The sequence below is a fragment of the Euprymna scolopes genome, chromosome 22 (genome assembly GCF_053919585.1).
Source record: "Euprymna scolopes isolate OS-2025 chromosome 22, ASM5391958v1, whole genome shotgun sequence".
Classification (NCBI taxonomy): domain Eukaryota; kingdom Metazoa; phylum Mollusca; class Cephalopoda; order Sepiida; family Sepiolidae; genus Euprymna; species Euprymna scolopes.
In genome coordinates, this window is record NC_136503.1 from 91,430,911 (window position 1) to 91,452,954 (window position 22,044).

General features: G+C 33.4%; 1 protein-coding gene across 1 annotated transcript in view; it reads right to left on the reverse strand.

Moving 5' to 3' along the window:
* Positions 1 to 22,044, reverse strand: part of LOC145243541 (polyribonucleotide nucleotidyltransferase 1, mitochondrial-like) — a 1,193,685-nt gene that overhangs the window by 394,497 nt on the left and 777,144 nt on the right. The window contains exon 19 of the mRNA XM_080106520.1: positions 12,252 to 12,323. Coding sequence (XP_079962646.1) covers positions 12,252 to 12,323 — 72 coding nt within the window. The remainder of the gene's footprint in view (positions 1 to 12,251; positions 12,324 to 22,044) is intronic.

A 22,044-nucleotide genomic window follows, 5' to 3' on the forward strand; every position in this document is an offset into this window, starting at 1 on the left:
TTAGAAGCTCAGTTGAGTTTATTGATAGTTATTCTAGTTAGACAAATATTTTTTGGTAAAAGATTGGTAAACGGTGACCATATATTAGAAGCTCAGTTGAATTTATTGATAGTGATTTTAGTTAGACAAATGTTTTTGGTGAAAGATTGATGAAGGGTGACCATACATTAGAAGCTCAGTTGAATTTATTGATAGTGATTTTAGTTAGACAAATGTTTTTTTGTGAAAGATTGATGAAGGGTAACCATACATTAGAAGCTCAGTTGAAATTATTCATAGTGATTTTAGTTAGACAAATGTTTTTTGTGAAATTTGATGAAGGGTTACCATACATTAGAAGCTCAGTTGAATTTATTGATAGTGATTTTAGTTAGACAAATGTTTTTTTGTGAAAGATTGATGAAGGGTGACCATACATTAGAAGCTCAGTTGAATTTATTGATAGTGATTTTAGTAAGACAAATGTTTTTTGTGAAAGATTGATGAAGGGTGACCATACATTAGAAGCTCAGTTGAATTTTTTGATAGTGATTTTAGTTAGACAAATGTTTTTTGTGAAAGATTGATGAAGGGTGACCATACATTCGAAGCTTAGTTGAATTTATTGATAGTGATTTTAGTTAGACAAATGTTTTTTTTGAAAGATTGATGAAGGGTTTCCATACATTAGAAGCTCAGTTGAATTTATTGATAGTGATTTTAGTTCGACATATGATTTTTTGTGAAAGATTGATGAAGGGTGACCATACATTAGAAGCTCAGTTGAATTTATTGATAGTGATTTTAGTTAGACAAATGTTTTTTTGTGAAAGATTGATGAAGGGTGACCATACATCAGAAGCTCAGTTGAATTTATTGATAGTGATTTTAGTTAGACATATGATTGTTTGTGAAAATTGATGAAGGGTGACCATACATTAGAAGCTCAGTTGAATTTATTGATAGTGATTTTAGTTAGACATATGATTTTTTGTGAAAATTGATGAAGGGTGACCATACATTAGAAGCTCAGTTGAATTTATTGATAGTGATTTTAGTTAGAACAATGTTTTTTCGTGAAAATTGATGAAGGGTGACCATACATTAGAAGCTCAGTTGAATTTATTGATAGTGATTTTAGTTAGACATAAGATTTTTTGTGAAATTGATGAAGGGTGACCATACATTAGAAGCTCAGTTGAATTTATTGATAGTGATTTTAGTTAGACATAAGATTTTTTGTGAAAATTGATGAAGGGTGACCATACATTAGAAGCTCAGTTTAATTTATTGATAGTGATTTTAGTTAGACATAAGATTTTTTGTGAAAGATTGATGAAGGGTGACCATACATTAGAAGCTCAGTTGAATTTATTGATAGTTATTTTAGTTAGACATAAGAATTTTGTGAAAATTGATGAAGGGTGACCATACATTAGAAGCTCAGTTGAATTTATTGATAGTGATTTTAGTTAGACATATGATTTTTTGTGAAAGATTGATGAAGGGTGACCATACATTAGAAGCTCAGTTGAATTTATTGATAGTGATTTTAGTTAGACATATGATTTTTTGTGAAAGATTGATGAAGGGTGACCATACATTAGAAGCTCAGTTTAATTTATTGATAGTGATTTTAGTTAGACAAATGTTTTTTGTGAAAGATTGATGAGGGGTGACCATACATCAGAAGCTAAGTTGAATTTATTGATAGTGATTTTGGTTGAACAAATGTTTTTTGTGAAAAATTGGTGAAGGGTGACCGTACATTAGAAGCTCAGTTGAATTTATTGACAGTGATTTTAGTTAGACAAATGTTTTTTGTGAAAAATTGATGAAGGGTGACCATACATTAGAAGCTCAGTTGAATTTATTGATAGTGATTTTAGTTAGACAAATGTTTTGTGTGAAAGATTGATGAAGGGTGACTATACATTATAAGCTCAGTTTAATTTATTGATAGGGATTTTAGTTAGACAAATGTTTTTTGTGAAAAATTGATGAAGGGTGACCATACATTAGAAGCTCAGTTAAATTTATTGATAGTGATTTTGGTTGAACAAATGTTTTTGTGAAAGATTGATGAAGGGTGACTATACATTAGAAGCTCAGTTGAATTTATTGATAGTGATTTTAGTTAGACAAATGTTTTTTGTGAAAGATTGATGAAGGGTGACTATACATTATAAGCTCAGTTGAATTTATTGATAGTGATTTTAGTTAGACAAATGTTTTTTGTGAAAAATTGATGAAGGGTGACCATACATTATAAGCTCAGTTAAATTTATTGATAGTGATTTTGGTTGAACAAATTTTTTTTGTGAAAGATTGATGAAGGGTGACTATACATTAGAAGCTCAGTTAAATTTATTGATAGTGATTTTAGTGAGACAAATGTTTTTTTGTGAAAGATTAGTGAAGGGTGACCAAATAAGAAGGTCAGTGTAATTTATTGATAGTGATTTTTGTTAGACAAATGTTTTTTTGTGAAAGATTTATGAAGGGTGACCATACATTAGAGGCTCAGGTGAATTTATTGATAGTGATTTTAGTTAGACAAATATTTTTTTGTGAAAGATTGGTAAACGGTGACCATATATTAGAAGCTCAGTTGAATTTATTGATGGTGATTTTAGTTAGTCAAATGTTTTTTTGTGAAAGATTGATGATGGGTGACCATACATTAGTAGCTCAGTGGAATTTATTGATAGTGATTTTAGTTAGACAAGGTTTTTTTTTGTGAAAAATTGATGAAGGGTGACCATATATTAGAAGCTCGGTTGAATTTATTGATAGTGATTTTAGTAAGACAAATGTTTTTTTGTGAAAAATTGATGAAGGGTGACCATACATTAGAAGCTCAATTGAATTTATTTATAGTGATTTTAGTTGGGTACTTGTGCATTTAACGAACCAGACGTAACGCAGCATTTGCTCGGAATTGTCCGACGCATGACATCAACAGCCGGATATAACCGAGCGTTGCCGATTAAGCAGAAGAGAATTTCCCTATCAATTGGAAGAGTGTCACAACTCAAGAAACGCTTATTTTAAGAGTTTTAAAAAAAATTTGTTTTAAAAAGATAACTGACGAAATAATAATGAATATTAGAAACCTTGCGGACCAGCTCTAGACCCCAGAGGCTGCACTAAACTTTTGTCAGCAACGGAAATTGTTGGCAGAAGAGAAAAGGTGTTTACATTTTGGCCAGGATTGTGTACTTGCAAAGAGAACAAGCCTTTCCGACGGTTACGGTTGGAGGTGTAACATGTCGTTGATGGACCTCCATTAGGATTGGGACTTTCTTCTCAAAATCCCGACTAACCATCGCGTGTATCATAAAAATAATATACTTATGGGCGTTCGAGATGGCATCTACAAAAAATCTCCATCGTGAATGTGGGTTACGTTCCTGCCACACAATCATGGATTGGAAAAATTTCCTGGGTGATATATGCAGGGACTATTTTCTTAGAAATCCCCAGCAGATTGGAGGCCCAGGCCATACGGTGGAAATCGACGAGTCCGTTTTAACCGCCGGCAGACTTGTGACACCGGTCTAGGTCTTCGGTTGATACGACCCCGCCGAAAAGGAGGGTTTCTTGGTCACTGTACCAAATAGGAAGGCCGAAACCCACCTTCCACTAATAAATAAAAAGGGGTTTGTATTACTGTACACATAGATTCGAAAAAGTTGTCAAAAAACAAATATATAACAAATATTATCAAAGGCAAGATAAGTTACTTTTCTATCAAACTTTTCTACAAATCCTTGTTTCTGGCGAAAAAAATGTACAAATAATCCTTGTTCCTACCCCCCCCTTTTTACGTTAAAAATTGAAACAAAAAACAAAAAAAAAAAAAAACAGTTCAGACAAAAAAAAAGTTAACAAAAAAAAAACTTGTCTGATATGTATTTATTTTGAAAACAGAAAACAATTCCAAACAATAATTTTAAAAAAAACAAAAAACATAAATGAACGGTAGGTTTTTGCTTTTTATTTATTTAATTTTTTTGTTTCTACATTTTACAATTTCATTGTACAGTTATTTTGTTGTAGCGTTGTTTTTATTTTATCGCCAACGCTCGGTTTTATCCGGCTGCTGACGTCATGCGCCGGACAAAGCCGAGCAAATGCTGAGTTACGTCTGGTTCGTTAAATGCACAAGTACCTTTAGTTGGACAAATGCTTTTTGTAAAAGATTGGTGAAGGATGACCATACATTAGAAGCTCAGTTGAATTTATTGATATTGATTTTAGTTGAACAAATGTTTTTTTGTAACAAATTGGTGAAGGGTGACCATACATTAGAAGCTCAGTTGAATTTATTGATAGTGATTTTAGTGAGACATAGGTTTTTTTGTGAAAGGTGGATAAAGGGTGACCATACATTAGAAGATCAGTTGAATTTATTGATAGTGATTTTAGTTGGACAAATGTTTTTTTGTGAAAGATTGGCGAAGTGTGACCATACATTAGAAGCTCAGTTGAATTTATTATTTTTTTTACGTTAAACATTGAAAAAAAAACCCAAACATTTCAGATGAAAAAAGTTAACTATTATTAAAAAAACTTGTTTATTTATTTATTTTTTTTGATAACAGAAAACAATTTCAAAAAAAAAATAATAATAATAATTAAATTATTGATAAAAAAAACATAAATGAACGGTAGGTTTTTGCTTTTTATTTATTTACATTTATGTTTCTACATCTTACAATTTCGTTGTACAGTTATTTTGTTGTAGCATTGTTTTTATTTAATCGGCAACGCTCGGTTTTATCCGGCTGTTGACGTCATGCGCCATACAAATCCGAGCGATTTCTGAGTTACGTCTGGTTCGCTAAGTGCAAAAGTACCGAAGGGTAACCATACATTAGAAGCTCAGTTACATTTATTGATAGTGATTTTAGTTAGACAAATATTTTTTTGTGAAAGCTTAGTGAAGGGTGACCATACATTAGAAGATCAGTTAAATGTATTGATAGTGATTTTAGTAAGACAAATGTTTTTTTGTGAAAGATTTATAAAGGGTGACCATACATTAGAAGCTCAGGTGAATTTATTGATAGTGACTTTAGTAAGACAAATGTTTTTTGTGAAAGATTGGTGAAAGGTGGCCATATATTAGAAGCTCAGTTGAATTTATTGATAGTTATTCTAGTTAAACGAATATTTTTTTGTGAAAGATTGGTAAACGTTGATCATATATTAAAAGCTCAGTTGAATTTATTGATAATGATTTTAGTTAGACAACTGTTTTCTTAAGAAAAATTGATGAAGGGTGACCATACATTAGAAGCTCAGTTGAATTTATTGAAAGTGATTTTAGTTAGACAAAAGTTCTTTTGTCGATAATTTATGAAGGGTGACCATACATTAGAAGCTCAGTTGAATTTATTGATAGTGATTTTAGTAAGAGAAATGTTTTTTTGTGAAAGGTGGATGAAGGGTGACCATAAATTAGAAGCTCAGTTGAATTTATTGATAGTGATTTTAGTTAGACAAATGTTTTTTTGTGAAATATTGATGAAGGGTGACCATACATTAGAAGCTCAGTTGAATTTATTGATATTGATTTTAGTTAGACAAATGTTTTTTTGTGAAAAATTGATGATGGGTGACCATACATCAGAAGCTCGGTTAAATTTATTGATAGTGATTTAAGTTAGAAAAATGTTTTTTTGTGAAAGATTAGTGAATGGTGACCATACATTAGAAGCTCAGTTGAATTTATTGATAGTGATTTTAGTTAGACAAATGTTTTTTTGTGAAAGATTGATGAAGGGTGACCATACATTAGAAGCTCAGTTGAGTTTATTGATAGTTATTCTAGTTAGACAAATATTTTTTGGTAAAAGATTGGTAAACGGTGACCATATATTAGAAGCTCAGTTGAATTTATTGATAGTGATTTTAGTTAGACAAATGTTTTTTTGAGAAAAATTGATGAAGGGTGACCATACATTAGAAACTCAATTGAATTTATTGAAAGTGATTTTAGTTAGAACAATGTTTTTTGTGAAAAATTGATGAAGGGTGACCCTACATTAGAAGCTCAGTTGAATTTATTGATAGTGATTTTAGTTAGACAAATGTATTTTTGTGAAAAATTCATAAAGGGGGACCATACATTAGAAGATCAGTTGAATTTATTTACAGTGATTTTAGTTAGACAAATGTTTTTTTTGTGAACAATTTATGAAGGGAGACCATACATTAGAAGCTCAGTTTAATTTACTGATAGTTATTTTAGTTGGACAATTGTTTTTTTTTTTTGAAACATTGATGACGGGTGACCATACATTAGAAGGCTAGTTGAATTTACTGATAGTGATTTTAGTAAGACAAATGTTTTTGTGAAAGGTTGGTGAGGGGTGACCATACATTAGAAGCTCAGTTGAATTTATTGATAGTGATTTTAGTTGGACAAATGTTTTTTATGAAAGATTGGTAAGGGGTTACCATACATTAGAAGCTCAGTTGAATTTATTGATAGTGATTTTAGTAAGACAAATGTTTTTCTGTGAAAGTTTAGTGAAGGGTGACCATACATTAGAAGCTCAGTTAAATTTATTGATAGTGATTTTAGTTAGACAAATGTTTTTTTGTGAAAGATTGATGACGGGTGACCATACATTAGAAGCTCAGGTGAATTTATTGATAGGGATTTTAGTTAGACAAATGTTTTTTTGTGAAAGATTGGTGAAGTGTGACCATATATTAGAAGCTCCGTTGAATTTATGGATAGTTATTCTAGTTACACAAATATTTTTTTGTGAAAGATTGGTAAACGTTGACCTATATTAGAAGCTCAGTTGAATTTATTGAAAGTGATTTTAGTAAGACAAATGTTCTTTTCTGAAAAATTGATAAAGATTGGTGAGTGATGATCATACATTAGAAGCTCAGTTGAATTTATTGATAGTGATTTTAGTAAGATAAATGTTATTTTGTGAAACGTGGATGAAGGGTGACCATACATTAGAAGCTCAGTTGAATTTATTAATAGTGATTTTAGTTTGTACAAATGATTTTTTTTGAAAAATTGATGAAGGGTGACCCTACATTAGAAGCTCAGTTGAATTTATTGATAGTGATTTTAGTTAGACAAATGTTTTTTTAGTGAAAGATTCATGAAGGGTGACAATACATTAGAAGCTCGGTTACATTTATTGATAGTGACTTAGTTAGATTAATGTTTTTTTGTGAAAGATTAGTGAAGGGTGACCATACATTAGAAGCTCAGTTGAATTTATTGTTAGTGATTTTAGTTAGACAAATGTTTTTTTGTGAAAAATTGATGAAGGGTGACCATGAATTAGAAGCTCAGTTGAATTTATTGATAGTGATTTTAGTAAGACAACTGTTTTCTTCAGAAAAATTGATGAAGGGTGACCATAGAAGCTCAGTTGAATTTAGCTCAGTTGAATTGATTAAGATTGATTATTGATTAGTTGATTAAGCTCAGTTGAATTGATGAAGGGTGACCATTAGAAGCTCAGTTGAATTTAGTGAAAGTGATTTTAGTTAGACAAAAGTTCTTTTGTCAAAAATTGATGAAGGGTGACCCTACATTAGAAGCTCAGTAGAATTTATTGATAGTGGTTTTAGTTAGACAAATGTTTTTTTGTGAAAGATTGGTGAAGGGTGACCATGCATTAGAAGCTCAGTTGAATTTATTGATAGTGATTTTAGTTGGACAAATGTTTTTTTGTGAAAGATTGGTAAAGGGTGACCATACATTAGAAGCTCAGTTGAATTTATTGATAGTGATTTTAGTTAGACAGATGTTTTTTTGTGAAAGATTTATGAAGGGTGACCATACATTAGAAGCTCAGTTGAATTTATTGATAGTGATTTTAGTTAGACAAATGTTTTTTTGTGAAAGATTGGTGAACGGTGACCATATATTAGAAGCTCAGGTGAATTTATTGATAGTGATTTTAGTTAGACAAATATTTTTTGGTGAAAGATTGGTGAATAGTGACCATATATTAGAAGCTCAGTTGAATTTATTGATAGTGATTTTAGTTAGACAAATGTTTTTTTGAGAAAAATTTGTGAAGGGTAACCATACATTAGAAGCTCAGTTGAATTTATTGATAGTGATTTTAGTTGGACAAATGTTTTTTATGAAAGATTAGTAATGGGTTACCATACATTAGAAGCTCAGTTGAATTTATTGATAGTGATTTTAGTTAGACAAATGTTTTTTTGTGAAAGCTTAGTGAAGGGTGACCATAGATTAGATGCTCAGTTAAATTTATTGATGGTGATTTTAGTAAGACAAATGTTTTTTGTGAAAGATTGATGACGGGTGACCATACATTAGAAGCTCAGGTGAATTTATTGATAGTGATTTTAGTTAGACAAATGTTTTTTTGTGAAAGATTGGTGAACGGTTACCATATATTAGAAGCTCAGTTGAATTTATGGATAGTTATTCTAGTTAGACAAATATATTTTTGTGAAAGATTGGAAAACCTTGACCATATATTAGAAGCTCAGTTGAATTTATTGATAGTGATTTTAGTTGGACAAATGTTTTTTTGAGAAAAATTGATGAAGGGTGACCATACATTAGAAGCTCAGTTGAATTTATTGATAGTGATTTTAGTTAGACAAATGTTTTTTTGTGAAAGATTGATGAAGGGTGACAATACATTAGAAGCTCAGTTGAATTTATTGATAGTGATTTTAGTTAGACAAATGTTTTTTTGTGAAAAATTGATGAAGGGTGACAATATATTAGAAGCTCAGATTAATCTATTGATAGTGATTTTAGAAAAATGTTTTTTTTGTGAAAAATTGATGAAGGGTGACCATACATTAGAAGCTTAGTTGAATTTACTGATAGTGATTTTAGTTATACAAATGTTTTTTTGTAAAAAATTGATGAAGGGTGACGATACATGTGAAGCTCCGGTGAATTTACTGATAGTGATTTTAGTTGAACAAATGTTTTTTTGTGAAAGATTGATGAAGGGTGACCATACATTAGAAGCTCAGTTGAATTTATTGATAGTTATTTTAGTTAGACAAATGTTTTTTTTAAAGATTGGTGAGGGGTGACAATACATTAGATAGTCAGTTGAATTTACTGATAGTGATTTTAGTTAGACAAATGTTTTTTTCGAAAAATTGATGAAGGGTGACAATACATTAGAAGCTAAGTTGAATTTACTGATATTGATTTTAGTCAGACAAATGTTTTTTTTGTAAAAAATTGATGAAGGGTGACCATACATTAGAAGCTCAGTTGAATTTACTGATAGTTATTTTAGTTAGACAAATGTTTTTTTTAAAGATTGGTGAGGGGTGACAATACATTAGATAGTCAGTTGAATTTACTGATAGTGATTTTAGTTAGACAAATGTATTTTGCAAAAAATTGATGAAGGGTGACAATACATTAGAAGCTCAGTTGAATTTACTGATAGTGATTTTAGTCAGACAAATGTTTTTTTTGTAAAAAATTGATGAAGGGTGACCATACATTAGAAGCTCAGCTGAATTTACTGATAGTTATTTTAGTTAGACAAATGTTTTTTTTAAAGATTGGTGAGGGGTGACAATACATTAGATAGTCAGTTGAATTTACTGATAGTGATTTTAGTTAGACAAATGTTTTTTGCGAAAAATTCATGAAGGGTGACAATACATTAGAAGCTCAGTTGAATTTACTGATAGTGATTTTAGTTAGACAAATGTTTTTTTTGTGAAAAATTGATGAAGGGTTACCATACATTAGAAGCTCAGTAGAATTCCACCCCAGAATGCAAGCTTCAACTGTTTAACAATACAATCATATTCCAATTCTCTCTTTCAATGAAGAGAGAAAGAGAGACAGAGACATTCATACATACTGTTTAAACAATGTTTTGTTTTGGCACTCATGAGGTCTTTTGGGTGACTTTTCAAATTCTAAGGTCTTATATCGGTTTGCCGCTGTTCAATATTATAAGCAAACTGTCATTCTTAGCTTCAGTCAGCAGAACATGTTCAAAATCACAAACCCCAACTTAACACATCTGTACCTCACAAGTACAGACTAATTAGACACAAGGTTTATTAATGTAGAACCCCCAGCTCCCTTAAAAAAGAAGCTACGTCATTGTACCACACCTGAATTCTTAAATGCAGAGCATACTGATGAGATGTTCCAGGGTGTTGGGAAGCAATTCTCCTTAAGACAATGCTTAAACAGCCTTATAAGTATGGGAGCTAGTTCTGGTAGTTCTGGCTTTTTTAGCACTATAATTGGAATGCCGTCAGGGCCAGTTGCTTTATTGGAATCAAGGTTGTTGATTAGCTGGGCAACATCACTCACTGATATTTATATGTTGCATAGTGTGCTTTTGATACAGGAGGAAATACGGGGTGTTTTTGGCCTTGGGTGCATACTGTCTCTTTTCTTCACGCCAGTCCATTTGGGGCAAAATATGAAAACAAAAAAGAATTAAAAAAAAAAAAAAAAATCACAAAATCTCCATTCAAGGTTAAAATTATCAATTTGGCTGACAAAGGTTTGCTATAAATAAAGGCAGCTGCCACAATCACCCCTGTTGTGTTCAATTTGAAAATTATGCTTTGTAGCATAAGATTTGACTTCTCCAATATTTCATAGGTAAATTCAAATGATTCATTTGGATTAATTCATTTGTATCTAGGTGTTTATCCTATTTAAAAGCTGAGTTCATAAATCTTTGTTTTACAAAGGTATTTTTCATATCAGTCTTAAACACACAAAATACATTTTAAAATATGCCTTGGTTTTGGGATTAGGTCATGTTTAAACAACTTTCCATCTTAATTATTCTGATTAGCCATAATTTGCTAATAACTCATCAAATGACTCACTTCCTATAATTTTCACCTACGTCCTAGGATGGAAGACTGTTGCAACATCTGTGCAGGAGCTTTCTCGACATGTCCTATCTTACCTTAGTAGAGTTCAAAACCTTGTGATGCCCTTTTTTATCTTTTCTACAACCTCTTTCTCACAGGTGGCGTTGCAAGCCTGCTTTTGCTCTATCATTATTTTCATGGCAAGTGCTCGTCTGAGCTCCAATCTATAATCCTCTGTTGCCAAACTTTCACAAAACACTCAACTAGCTGCAACCACTATCAACAATTTCCCCCACTCTATATCTGCCTAAATCTAAATGCAGATTCCACAAACAAAGCTTCTTTTCTAGAACTACCTGCCTGTGGAACATTGTTCCACTGGCCTGCTTTCTAGCTGACTACAACATGGTTGTCTTCAAGTTTAATGTGAACAAGTTCCTTAAATACACCCATTAACCTTCATCCTGAAGTTTTCAAGTCAAGGTTTCCAAGTCAGGTTTGAACTCTGTCAAGATAGGATAGAGTACTCAAAGCAGCTCCTGCCCAGATGTAGCAACAGTACTCCATACCAGGATGTCCTTGGCTCTTATACAGGTAGAGGATTGCATCAGCAATGAGATATCTACTGAAGCTATACAATGATCCAACTATTTTTGCAGTGATCTTGGCAGTGGATTTGATGTCAGTGTTCCATTTCAGATCAGGAGTAAAGGTCAGTCCCAGAATCTTGTCAAAACATTGTGCTTCCCCAAGACGAGAGTCATTCATTTCAGTTGATGTCAGATGGGAATCAGAGCATTGATGATGTAAAGAGAGCTGCTTAATTTTAGATGCATTAAAAGTAACCAGCCACCTTTTTCTCCATACCAACACATGCTCAAGGTCAAAACATAGATAATCTTGGTCATTCAGTCTTTGAAGTGTTGCCATAGATGGTTGTATCATCTTTGTAAATATCTACGAATGATCTACGAATGTGATGTGGGAGATCATTGATGAAGATCAGGAAGAGTTGGAATCAGGATCAAACCTGAAGGGATGCCAGGTTGATACGTTTTACAAGTACATCCAGATGAACTGTATCTTTCTAGCCAAGCTTCATAATAGTGGTGGAAGTACCTTAAAAATAGACATCTGTTCATCTTGACATCAAACACTCAAGTGTATCTACTTATTATGAACCCATCCTGGTGTGGGTATGTCAGCCAGAAAATAAAATATCAATAGCCTTCTGCAGGAACAAGAATAAAAGCCACTTTTCAGTGCCTTTTCAGCTAGCAGTTTAAAAAAATGAAATTTAAATCAATATGATTAAAAGGTTTTATTTGCAAACAATAGAAATTATCATACCAGATTAAAATGAAAAGCAATTCTCAAAACAGAAAATAAACATGGCTGTCAATCGGGTTAAAACCTACCTGGAGAGCAGTAATCCCTTTTTTGGAGCCAGCCAATTTGAAATCCATGTCACCTAAGAAATCTTCAATTCCCTGAAGGCAAAAAAAAAAAAATGATGTTATAAAGACACTGGCATTGTTAGACTAATTATAAATTGAATTGAATATTACTGAATTATAAACTCAACAAAAATATCATAAATTATTTTACGTGAGAGAAATATCAACACATAAGCTTTCAATGGAAAAGTCTTTACAAATATGTAGTGCAGAGATGTAAAAAAAATCTCCATGGTTTTTAAAAAAAAGGTTTTACACTTTGGACTTTACAGATAAATTTCCAAAAACACTTCTTTTTTTGTTTTAAATTAGAATATTTTATTTATTGATCTTTTATCTTCAATTTGTGATATATAAAACTTTAGTGTGTAAATTAATTATTTAAATTTTAATAGACATTTCAAAATGGAGGGGGGGGTGAATTTAAAAAAAAAAAACGTTTGTCTAAAATATCATATTCAGTTTATTGGAAAGAGCATGAAATTTCACATTGACCCTGAAAATATCGTAAAAATTGAATCGATAGAAAAATTTTGATAGATTTTTAAAGTTTAAAAATTGAAAAAAATTTCACTCGTAAAATTCAATTGATTTCATACATACAAAAAATGGCTGGTTGAACGCGTACCGGCACTTTGTAAACACTGTTTTTTAAATTATAATATTTCTATTATTTTTTAAACAACTTTAATAGTTTATTTTGGAAGTATATTCTATACAGAAAATAAACAACCCACTTTAAAAAGAGAAATTACGAGTTTTTTATATTTTATTCGCAATTTTCTGTTAGGGGTATCAAAAATTCCCTCAAAATTTTGATACACCTACCACAGGGATGCTACATTGTGACGATGGAGCAGAGATTGGAGCTTAGCTAATAGTTCACAACCTTTGAGACCTTTTCTTGGACTCTGTCTAACAGAGAGACTCTAGTGGTAAATGCAGTACTTCATGCATCTGCAAATTGTGGCCTTGTTTCTATTACAGTAGTTAATCTTTGTTTGCAGGCAACACAGACACGTAAATATTACACAGACACATGTGTTACCTAGTATGAAAAATAAAACTAATTAAAAGAAATACATAAGATTAAATCACAAATAAGCTTAGTTTGTCTACTCAATAGCAACTAACCTTCTCCTGTGTTATTTTAATGCCAAAGCACAATTCATCTCCTCTAAACAATTCATCTCCTCTAAACAATTCATGATTAATTGACCGCAAGTTACAAGTTTACTCATATCGAGGGGAGGAGGGGATTTTGAGTGCATACATTTCCAAACGGTATTCGCAAATAAATTATATTTTTACTCAGTGGAGACGATTTCATAATATAAGATGCATTAGGTCAAGAACAAATTTCACATCATAAATGATCACAACTTGATTTCACACAAGTATAAGAAATTGTAAAGATATTGCATAAAAACTCTGACATAAATGCATAAATAATAACAGCTTTATGTGCAACGAATACTACATAATCTTATAGTAATTGTCTGTATTTACAAGGGTGAAACACGCAACCCCCTTAAAGTAAGGGTAGAAGAACACCGAAAAGCGGTAACTAAAGGGGAGACGGAAAAATCGGGTATAACCAACCATGTCTGGATGGAGAGGGGAGACCATCGCCCCCTATGGGATGAAGTAAAAATAATAAACAGAGACCCCCACTGGAAAGTGAGAAAACTTAAAGAAACAGCTCACATGCTCGGACATAACAACCTACTGAGCAAACCAGCATAGAGCTGAATGCACCTCTGATAGAGAGAGAAAACCTTGAATAACAACATAGGTTTGACATTAACAAAAAACCAACTAAGAATTGTCCAAGTGACATATGGCCGAGTGGTCCTAGGCATTGTATCAAAGTTTACAGTTACCCAAAGGTGCTGAGTTCAATCCTGAACGAAGGCAGTGAAAAAGTAACATTCAAAACAGAGAATCAGCAACTATGTCCCAGAGCCTAGCTGGAGTCCGAACACGGTACCCCCGTAATAATAATAAAGGGTTGGGTTCGAGACTCCTAACAAACGGTTCCCCAGTTCGATACGAAACACCTGATGAAGGCCGGAGGGCAAAACGGCCGAAACGTTGTGACATTAACAAACAAGATGAGGAAATCAGTCCGACAATCTCAATCAATACATAATCTTACTTAAGTATATTAAGTAAACAATGGTAATTAACGTGTTTAATTTTCGTTTATGGTTTCACCAAATTTTACACTTTTTTACTTATTTACTTCCTCAGGGGGTAAAGTATAAGGTCAGAAGTCAAATTAAAAATCCAGAGTGCTCCAAGATTAGTGCATTCTGGATTTTAAAAAAAAAAAGCCTTAGTAGGCCCATTAGCATTCCTTGGAAAGGAATTCATCTCCTTTTATGGATAAAGCGAAAATTATAGACAGAGGAGTTTGGTAGAGAGTAAGATGACTCAAAGAAGCGACGCATATGCTGGGAAATGATCACCTTCTTAGCCGACCTCATATTGAATTCAGCAGCTTATGGGAACCATTAATAATAAACAATAGATGACTTATATTTGCCATATTTAACTAATCTAAGAATAATAAGAATAATGATTTCATATACTATAGAAATTTACACCCTAGACAAACATTTAATTTTAATTTGTCATTACTACATATACAATCGTAAGTCAGCTGAATTTAATGATAGTAATATGGTAATAATTTCATATATTAGAAGTTTTTTTTGCATCCGTTTAAAGAATTGTCCATTAACGTTCAAAGAAGATAATCTTAGATAACTATCAGACTTGCCTTCCTTTAACTGCGCTTTTTTAACATGCGTTAACTAAAAAAAATTAGAATTTAATCAATAGATACCTCATTCTCTTTTTACCGCCCTTTTTTTCCTTTTTCCCATTTTATCCCATATTAGTTGCTAGATAGTAACTAGGGCTGTGACAACAGCATATTCTTTTCATTGTTTTGACTCTTGAGTATATATCCCTTAATATCTTATATGTTTTTATATAGACTGATGTGGTTCTCGGTTGATTGACCGTGTCTTACTATGTTGGATGTATACTTGAGAATGAAAAGAATATTCTGTTGTCACAGCCCTAGTAATAATACCTTAGAAAATATCTATATGAAAATTAAAAATTACATCTTGTTAAAAAATTAAAAATAAATAACATGAGACAACACTTCTCGTCTTTTTTTTAAATTTACATTTTTTAAGAACGTACAATTGATTGATGGATCTAATTAAACTTTAGCCCCCCCCTTTTTTTTACTATAAATAATTTAAAAATGATATCTACTTTTGCTTGTTATTTTAATTGACTTAATAATTTTCTGTAAATTTTAAGCTAAATACAAAAGCTCAAAAGTGTAGAGGTAATCCCCCCCTCCCCAATATCAAATATGGCGACTTATACGCTTGAAGGTCAGAGGTTACATAGATTGCAACGTTGTGCAAATGACACTCAAGATGAGAACGTTGGTTCGATTAATCCAAATAAAACAATCATCTCAAAAATTCAGTAATATTTCTAATCATGTAGAAAACGATTACAAATGCAGATGCAAACATGGCTGCAAGCAGATAATGCTATCATATAGTAAGTAGAATTGAAATTAAAATATGATCAAACCCAATTGTGTTGGAAATGCACTAATATACATTGCATAAGCACAACAAAGAATCGAACACATTTTTTTAATGGCAAAGCGAATCATGAAAAGCATCATGAAATTTTGATGAAAAAGAAAAAAGCAAACTGCAGCTTCCATTTTAAAAGAGACTTTGTGATTGGGTGATGACATTGTGAAAAAGAATTGGTTTGTCGTTTCCAGAAAGTTTCCTTCATTTTTTTTTTTAGATTCTCTGCTGTTGATTGTCAGCAAATGGTTTCAACAATGTTTCTTAATTTTGCAAGGAATTCTGATTGATGTATTGTGAGGAAGAAGCTGTCAAATATATGAATTGTTTTTACTTTTATTTTTCAAATATATTTTGATTTCAGAATAAGATTGTTTATATAGTATATACAATATATGTATGTGCAACAAATATTTAGTAAAAGTTCTAGAACAATAGTAATTTAGCAACATTATATACACAGACACATTTATACATACAACTCATATTAGGGTCATTCCAAGAGTAAAGCCTCTTATTTTTTAACTCAAAAAGTTATTAAGATGAAAGTGGTGCCATTAAAAAGGATGAGGGTTTTGTGCTCAAGAATTTATTTTTTTATATAGTCACCACAATTTATTTTTTTATATAGTTACCACAATTCTAAATGCATTTTTGCTAGCAATTCTATATTCTATAATGCTCCTGCTTCTGATGCATATCGATGACAGGGGTTTCTTTCTAAGAGTCTCACACCGTCAATATCTGCAACAGGGAGATAAAACTTTTACACCATTAATGCATGAGTTCAGTTAACATAACAATGTAATTTGCAACCCCTTCTGATCTATTTGAGCAAAATAGAATATAGGAAGCATTTCTTTTGCTTATTCTTCATATAGATGTATATAAACAAATAAAAAATATAAATAATAAAAAACACTGTGTGTGTGTGTGTGTGTGTATGTATATATATATATAGAGCAACAAAAACATCGAGATTCATGACTGCTTTGTTTTACGTTTTGCATCTGTGGGTTTGTTTTCATGTTTATTATCGTGTGTATTCATTGAATTGTAACATCATCACTATCGGCATGACCATTGAGGAATTATACCGTTTTTTTAAAACGCTTCTCTCAATTTTAAAAATAAAAGATAAAAATAAAAGATAAAAATAAAAGAAATAACAAAAAAAAACAAACATGTTGCATGCGTGGGATTTGTTTTATCTGGGGTGGAGAGGGCTCCAGAAAGCCATGGTGGAGGAAGCCTCTCTAGGAGAAGCAAATCTCTGATCTAAAAAAACAAAGCGGAAGACCAGCACCCGCATTAAGCTGGTCTGCAGTTTGATTTGTTGCTGGCTATCTTGCTCTTGCTTGTTGCTGGATATCAACATTTTGAACCGAGAGAGACTAGCTGTCGTACAAAGCTAAATCTCTGGAATAACATCTTTGTACAGATACTTCCTCAGACATTTGTTAAAAAAAAAAAAAAAAAAAAAAAAAGTCCTATTGGCGATGGCTGTCCATATAAACAGGAACAGAAGATATTATGCTAAATGACACCCACTCCAGCTCTGTTGCTAGAATGTGAGAACACTTATTGACAATGGTAAAAGACTAGAACGGAAGACTGCAATTTTGACTAAGGAATTGCAAAGATACAATATAGACATTGCTGCACTCTCTGAGACACATTTCGCAGGTGAAGATCAACTGGTTGAGCGCGAGTCGGGCTGCACGATCTTCTGGTCTGGTAGAGCTGAAAAGGAGAGGCGTGAGGCTGGTGTTGGTTTTGCAGTTAAGAACTCCTTAATTGACAAGATCGAACAGCCAGTAGCCATAAATGACCGTGCAATGACATTGAGAATGCCCCTTGCTGCTGGTCGTTATATGAATGTTCTTTCTGTCTATGCGCCAACTCTTACTTCATCTGAAGACGATATTACTTCCTTTTATCATATGCTTAGATCTGTTATCACCGGTTTGCAAAGCACTGAGAGTTTGGTGGTTCTTGGTGACTTCAATGCACGGGTTGGATCAGACAATGAGACTTGGTCTCCATTGGGTCCATATGGCATTGGTAGAGTCAATTCAAATGGTATGCTGCTTCTCCATCTCTGCAGTGAACTAAATCTTGTTATCACCAACACTTTTTCCCACCAGAAACACAAGGAGACCTGGTTCCATCCCCAATCTAAACATGACCATTTGCTTGATTACATACTGTGTAGACGAGGTGATCTTGGAAATTTTTGCAAAGTTAGAGTAATGCGTGGTGCTGACTGTGGTACTGATCATCTAATGGTCAGAGCTAAACTGAAAATTACAGTTCGCAAAAAAAGCCGTTTCAATGGTGTCAAAGTGCCTAAACGTATTGATGTTTCCAAATTGAAGGATCCAGTCGTACGAAGTTCCTTGAAATCTGCTTTCAACCTGGTGGATTTCTCAGATTGTGACTGGGAGACAGTAAGAGATACAATATACCAAAAAGGTGTTGAAGTTCTTGGATTGAAGGTTCCCAGACATAGAGATTGGTTTGCTGATAATTTCGATCAAATTAAGCCTCAAATTGATAGAAAGCGGAAAGCTTATTTGAAACTTCTTAACTCTTCACCTCTGAACGAGCCAGCGCTCGCTGCCCACTTTTCTTCTGTTCGGAGTGAGGTTCAGTGTTGTGTGCGCCAAATAAAAAAAAACAAATGGTGCAATCATCATATATATATATAGTGCGTTTTAGAAGTGGCAAACGTTAAATTGAAATCTCTATTTCCTTTAATTGCAGATTTGGCAACTAGTGTTTCATTTGAGTTCTGCTTGTTTTTTTTTTGTTTGTTACTTTTTGTTTTGTTTTTTTTCTACATAGGCATAATCACTTATCAAGGCCCAGAGACCACTCGAGGATAAGGGTTAAGAATGCACAGTAGTCAATTGGACAATATAGTAATCATTAGTAAAGTGTGCAGTTTTAAGAAAGAAGCTTTGTTCATGGAATCTACATTTAGGTTTAGGCACAGATAACGAGTGGAGTGAATTATTGATAGTGTTTTCAGCTAGACAAGTGTTTCTTGTGAAAGTTTGGTGAGGGGGGACCATAGACTGAAGCTCAGTCGAACACTTTCCATGAAAATAACGATAAAGTAGAGTAAAACTCGCAGCATCTCTTTTGTGAGAAAGAGGTTTCAGCAAAGAGAAAAGAACATCTCCTACGAGGCTACGAAATCTATTTTGAACTCTATCAAGGCAGGAAAAGTCCTTTCTAGCAGCTCCTGTCCAGATGTGGCAACAGTATTCCATCCTTGGACGTACCTAGCTCTTATATAGATAGAGAATTGCATCAGCAGTGAGATATCTACTGGATCGATAGAAGGATCCCATCATTTTTCCAGTGGCCTTGGCAACAGATTTGATGTACGTGTTCCATTTAAGATCAGGAGTAAAGGTCAAGCCCAGAAGCTTGTCAAAACTTGAGGCCTCCTCAAGACGAGAGCCATTCATTTCAATTGATGCAAGATGAGGATCAGAACATTGATGATGTAAAGAGAGAAGCTTGGTTTTAAATGCATTAAAAGTAACCAGCCACTCCTTTCCCCATTGTACCACATGCTCAAGATCAGAGGAGAGAGAATTGGAGAGAACTTGGTCGTTTACTGTCTTAGATGTGCTACCATAGATGGTAGTGTCATCAGCATAAATGTCTACGAATGATGTAAGGATGTGATTTGGAAGATCATTAATGTAGATCAGGAAAAGAGTTGGTCCCAGGATGGACCCCAGCATTAATACTGTGAGCTTCTGATTTTTGCCCCTCAACTACTACTCTTATGAACCTATCAGAAAGAAATGATTTAATAATTAAGACATTTCCAGCGATACCATAGCTGGAGATCTTGTGACGTAAACCTTTATGCCATACCCTATCAAAGGCCTTTGATATGTCAAGAGCAATTGCCCTAGAAAGGTTGCCTCCATCAAGAGATTCGCTAATCCTATGAGATATAACTGTAAGCACATCTGCTGTAGATCTAGCAGAACGGAAACCATATTGTGTGTCACTAAGAAGGTTATTTTTGCTGAGATGGTTGATTACTTCTCTATTTAACACAGATTCCAGCAACTTACTCATGATGCACAGGAGACTTATTGGCCTGTACTGAGATGGGGATGAGCGATCACCTGAATTCTTAGATACAGGACATACTGATGAGATTTTTCAGGGTGACGGGAAGCAATTCTCCTTAAGACAACATTTAAACAGTTTTGTAAGTATGGGCGCTAGTTCTCATTTGGCAATTCACACTTGAGCAGCATTTGCAAATTGTGCAAATCTATTTTGAAAATTGAAGGAGGGGAGAATGGGTGTCTGGAATCGTATTAAATTATAACTGCCAAAAATTAATCTTTGGAATAAACCACATATTCGTATAATGAAAATATTTTTTTGTGATTTATTTTAATTTAAAATTTGCCACCTCTAAAAAACAAAAGCACTCTCTCCTTCTATACATATATATATATATATATATATAAAGCTTACCAGGGTGGATCAGGCCCTTTAGTGTTGGCTCACAACTGATCTGGTGTTGGTTTTGCCATCAGGACTGATATTGCCAAAAATCTGTAGTCTCTTCCCATTGGTATAAATGACAGACTTATGTCCTTGTGCATTGCAGTAGAAAAGGACAAATATACCACATTTTTGAGCTGCTGTGCACCTACACTTAATTCATCTGATGAGCTAAAAGAAAGGTTTTACTCCTCTTTACATGAACAAATCAACAAGGTCTGTATACAGGATAAGCTTTTTGTCTTGGGTGACTTCAATGCTCGTGTGGGTAGTGATACACAATTTTGGAAATGTCATTGGTTCACATGGAATTGGTAAAGTCAACTCAAATGGTGTTCTCTTATTGTCTCTTTGCAGTGAATTCGATCTTTTGCTCACTAATACAGTGTTTCAGCTGCATAATTGCAAGAAAGCCAGTTGGAAACATCCCCGGTCTAATCATTATCATCTCATTGATTATGTTATTGTACGTCGTTCTGATAGACAAGACATAAATCTTATATGTTCTTACAGCATCGGGGAATGTTGGTCAGACCATAAATTGATCTGCTCCACAGTTAGGATGAAAACCAAGCGCCCTGTTCGAAACCAACGTAATTCTTCCATCAAGAGAATTGATGTAGGCAAGTTGAAAGTTAAGGAGATAATGCACTCATTTCAAAAGGCTACTGATGAAAAGCTGTCCTCCGTTGTATGTGGAAATGATATTGAGGCATCTTGGAGAGAGTTTAAAACTGCAGTGTATGACTCTGCTAAAGAGTCATTAGGATATGTTCGAAGGAAAAACCAAGATTGGTTTGATGAAAATGATCCAACTATCGTCCCACTGCTCAATAACATGCATCAAACCCATCAAGTATGGATTACTGACAAAAATTCTTCAGTGAAACACAAGGCTTTCAGAATGGCCAAAAGGTTGGCACAATCTCGGCTCCAGAAAATGAAACAAAACTGGTGGGAGCAGAAAGCTGAGGCCTTACAAGATGCAGCGGATAGGTGTGATTTTAAATCATTCTACCAAAATCTCAAGGGGGTGTTTGGTCCCATTTTAAGGGGGGCATCTCCAATATTTTCGTCGGATAGCATTCTCCTCACTGATAAGAAAGAAATTACTAAGCGTTGGGCTGAACACTTTTCAAATGTTTTAGACAGGGAATCGACAGTGGATCAAGGAGTGATTGATGATATTCCTCAGAGGCCAACTATCGAGGCGCTTGCTGATACTCCATCCATGTCGGAGATTGAATGGGCTGTAAAGCAACTTTCAAATGGTAAGGCTCCAGGTGATGACGGCATACCTGCAGAATTATACAAATGTGGAAGCCAACTATTAATCAGGAAACTAAGTGCCCTGTTTTCATTAATATGGGAACTTGGTACCGTGCCACAACAGTTCAAAGATGCATCAATTATTTACGCGTCAATTATGCACAAAGGAAGTAAGTGTGAGTGTAATAACCATAGAGGAATTTCTCTTTTGTCTGTTGCTGGTAAGATTCTAACTCGAGTAATCCTAAACAGACTCAATGGTTCAATCTGTAAAACTGTGCTCCCAGAAACCCAGAGTGGTT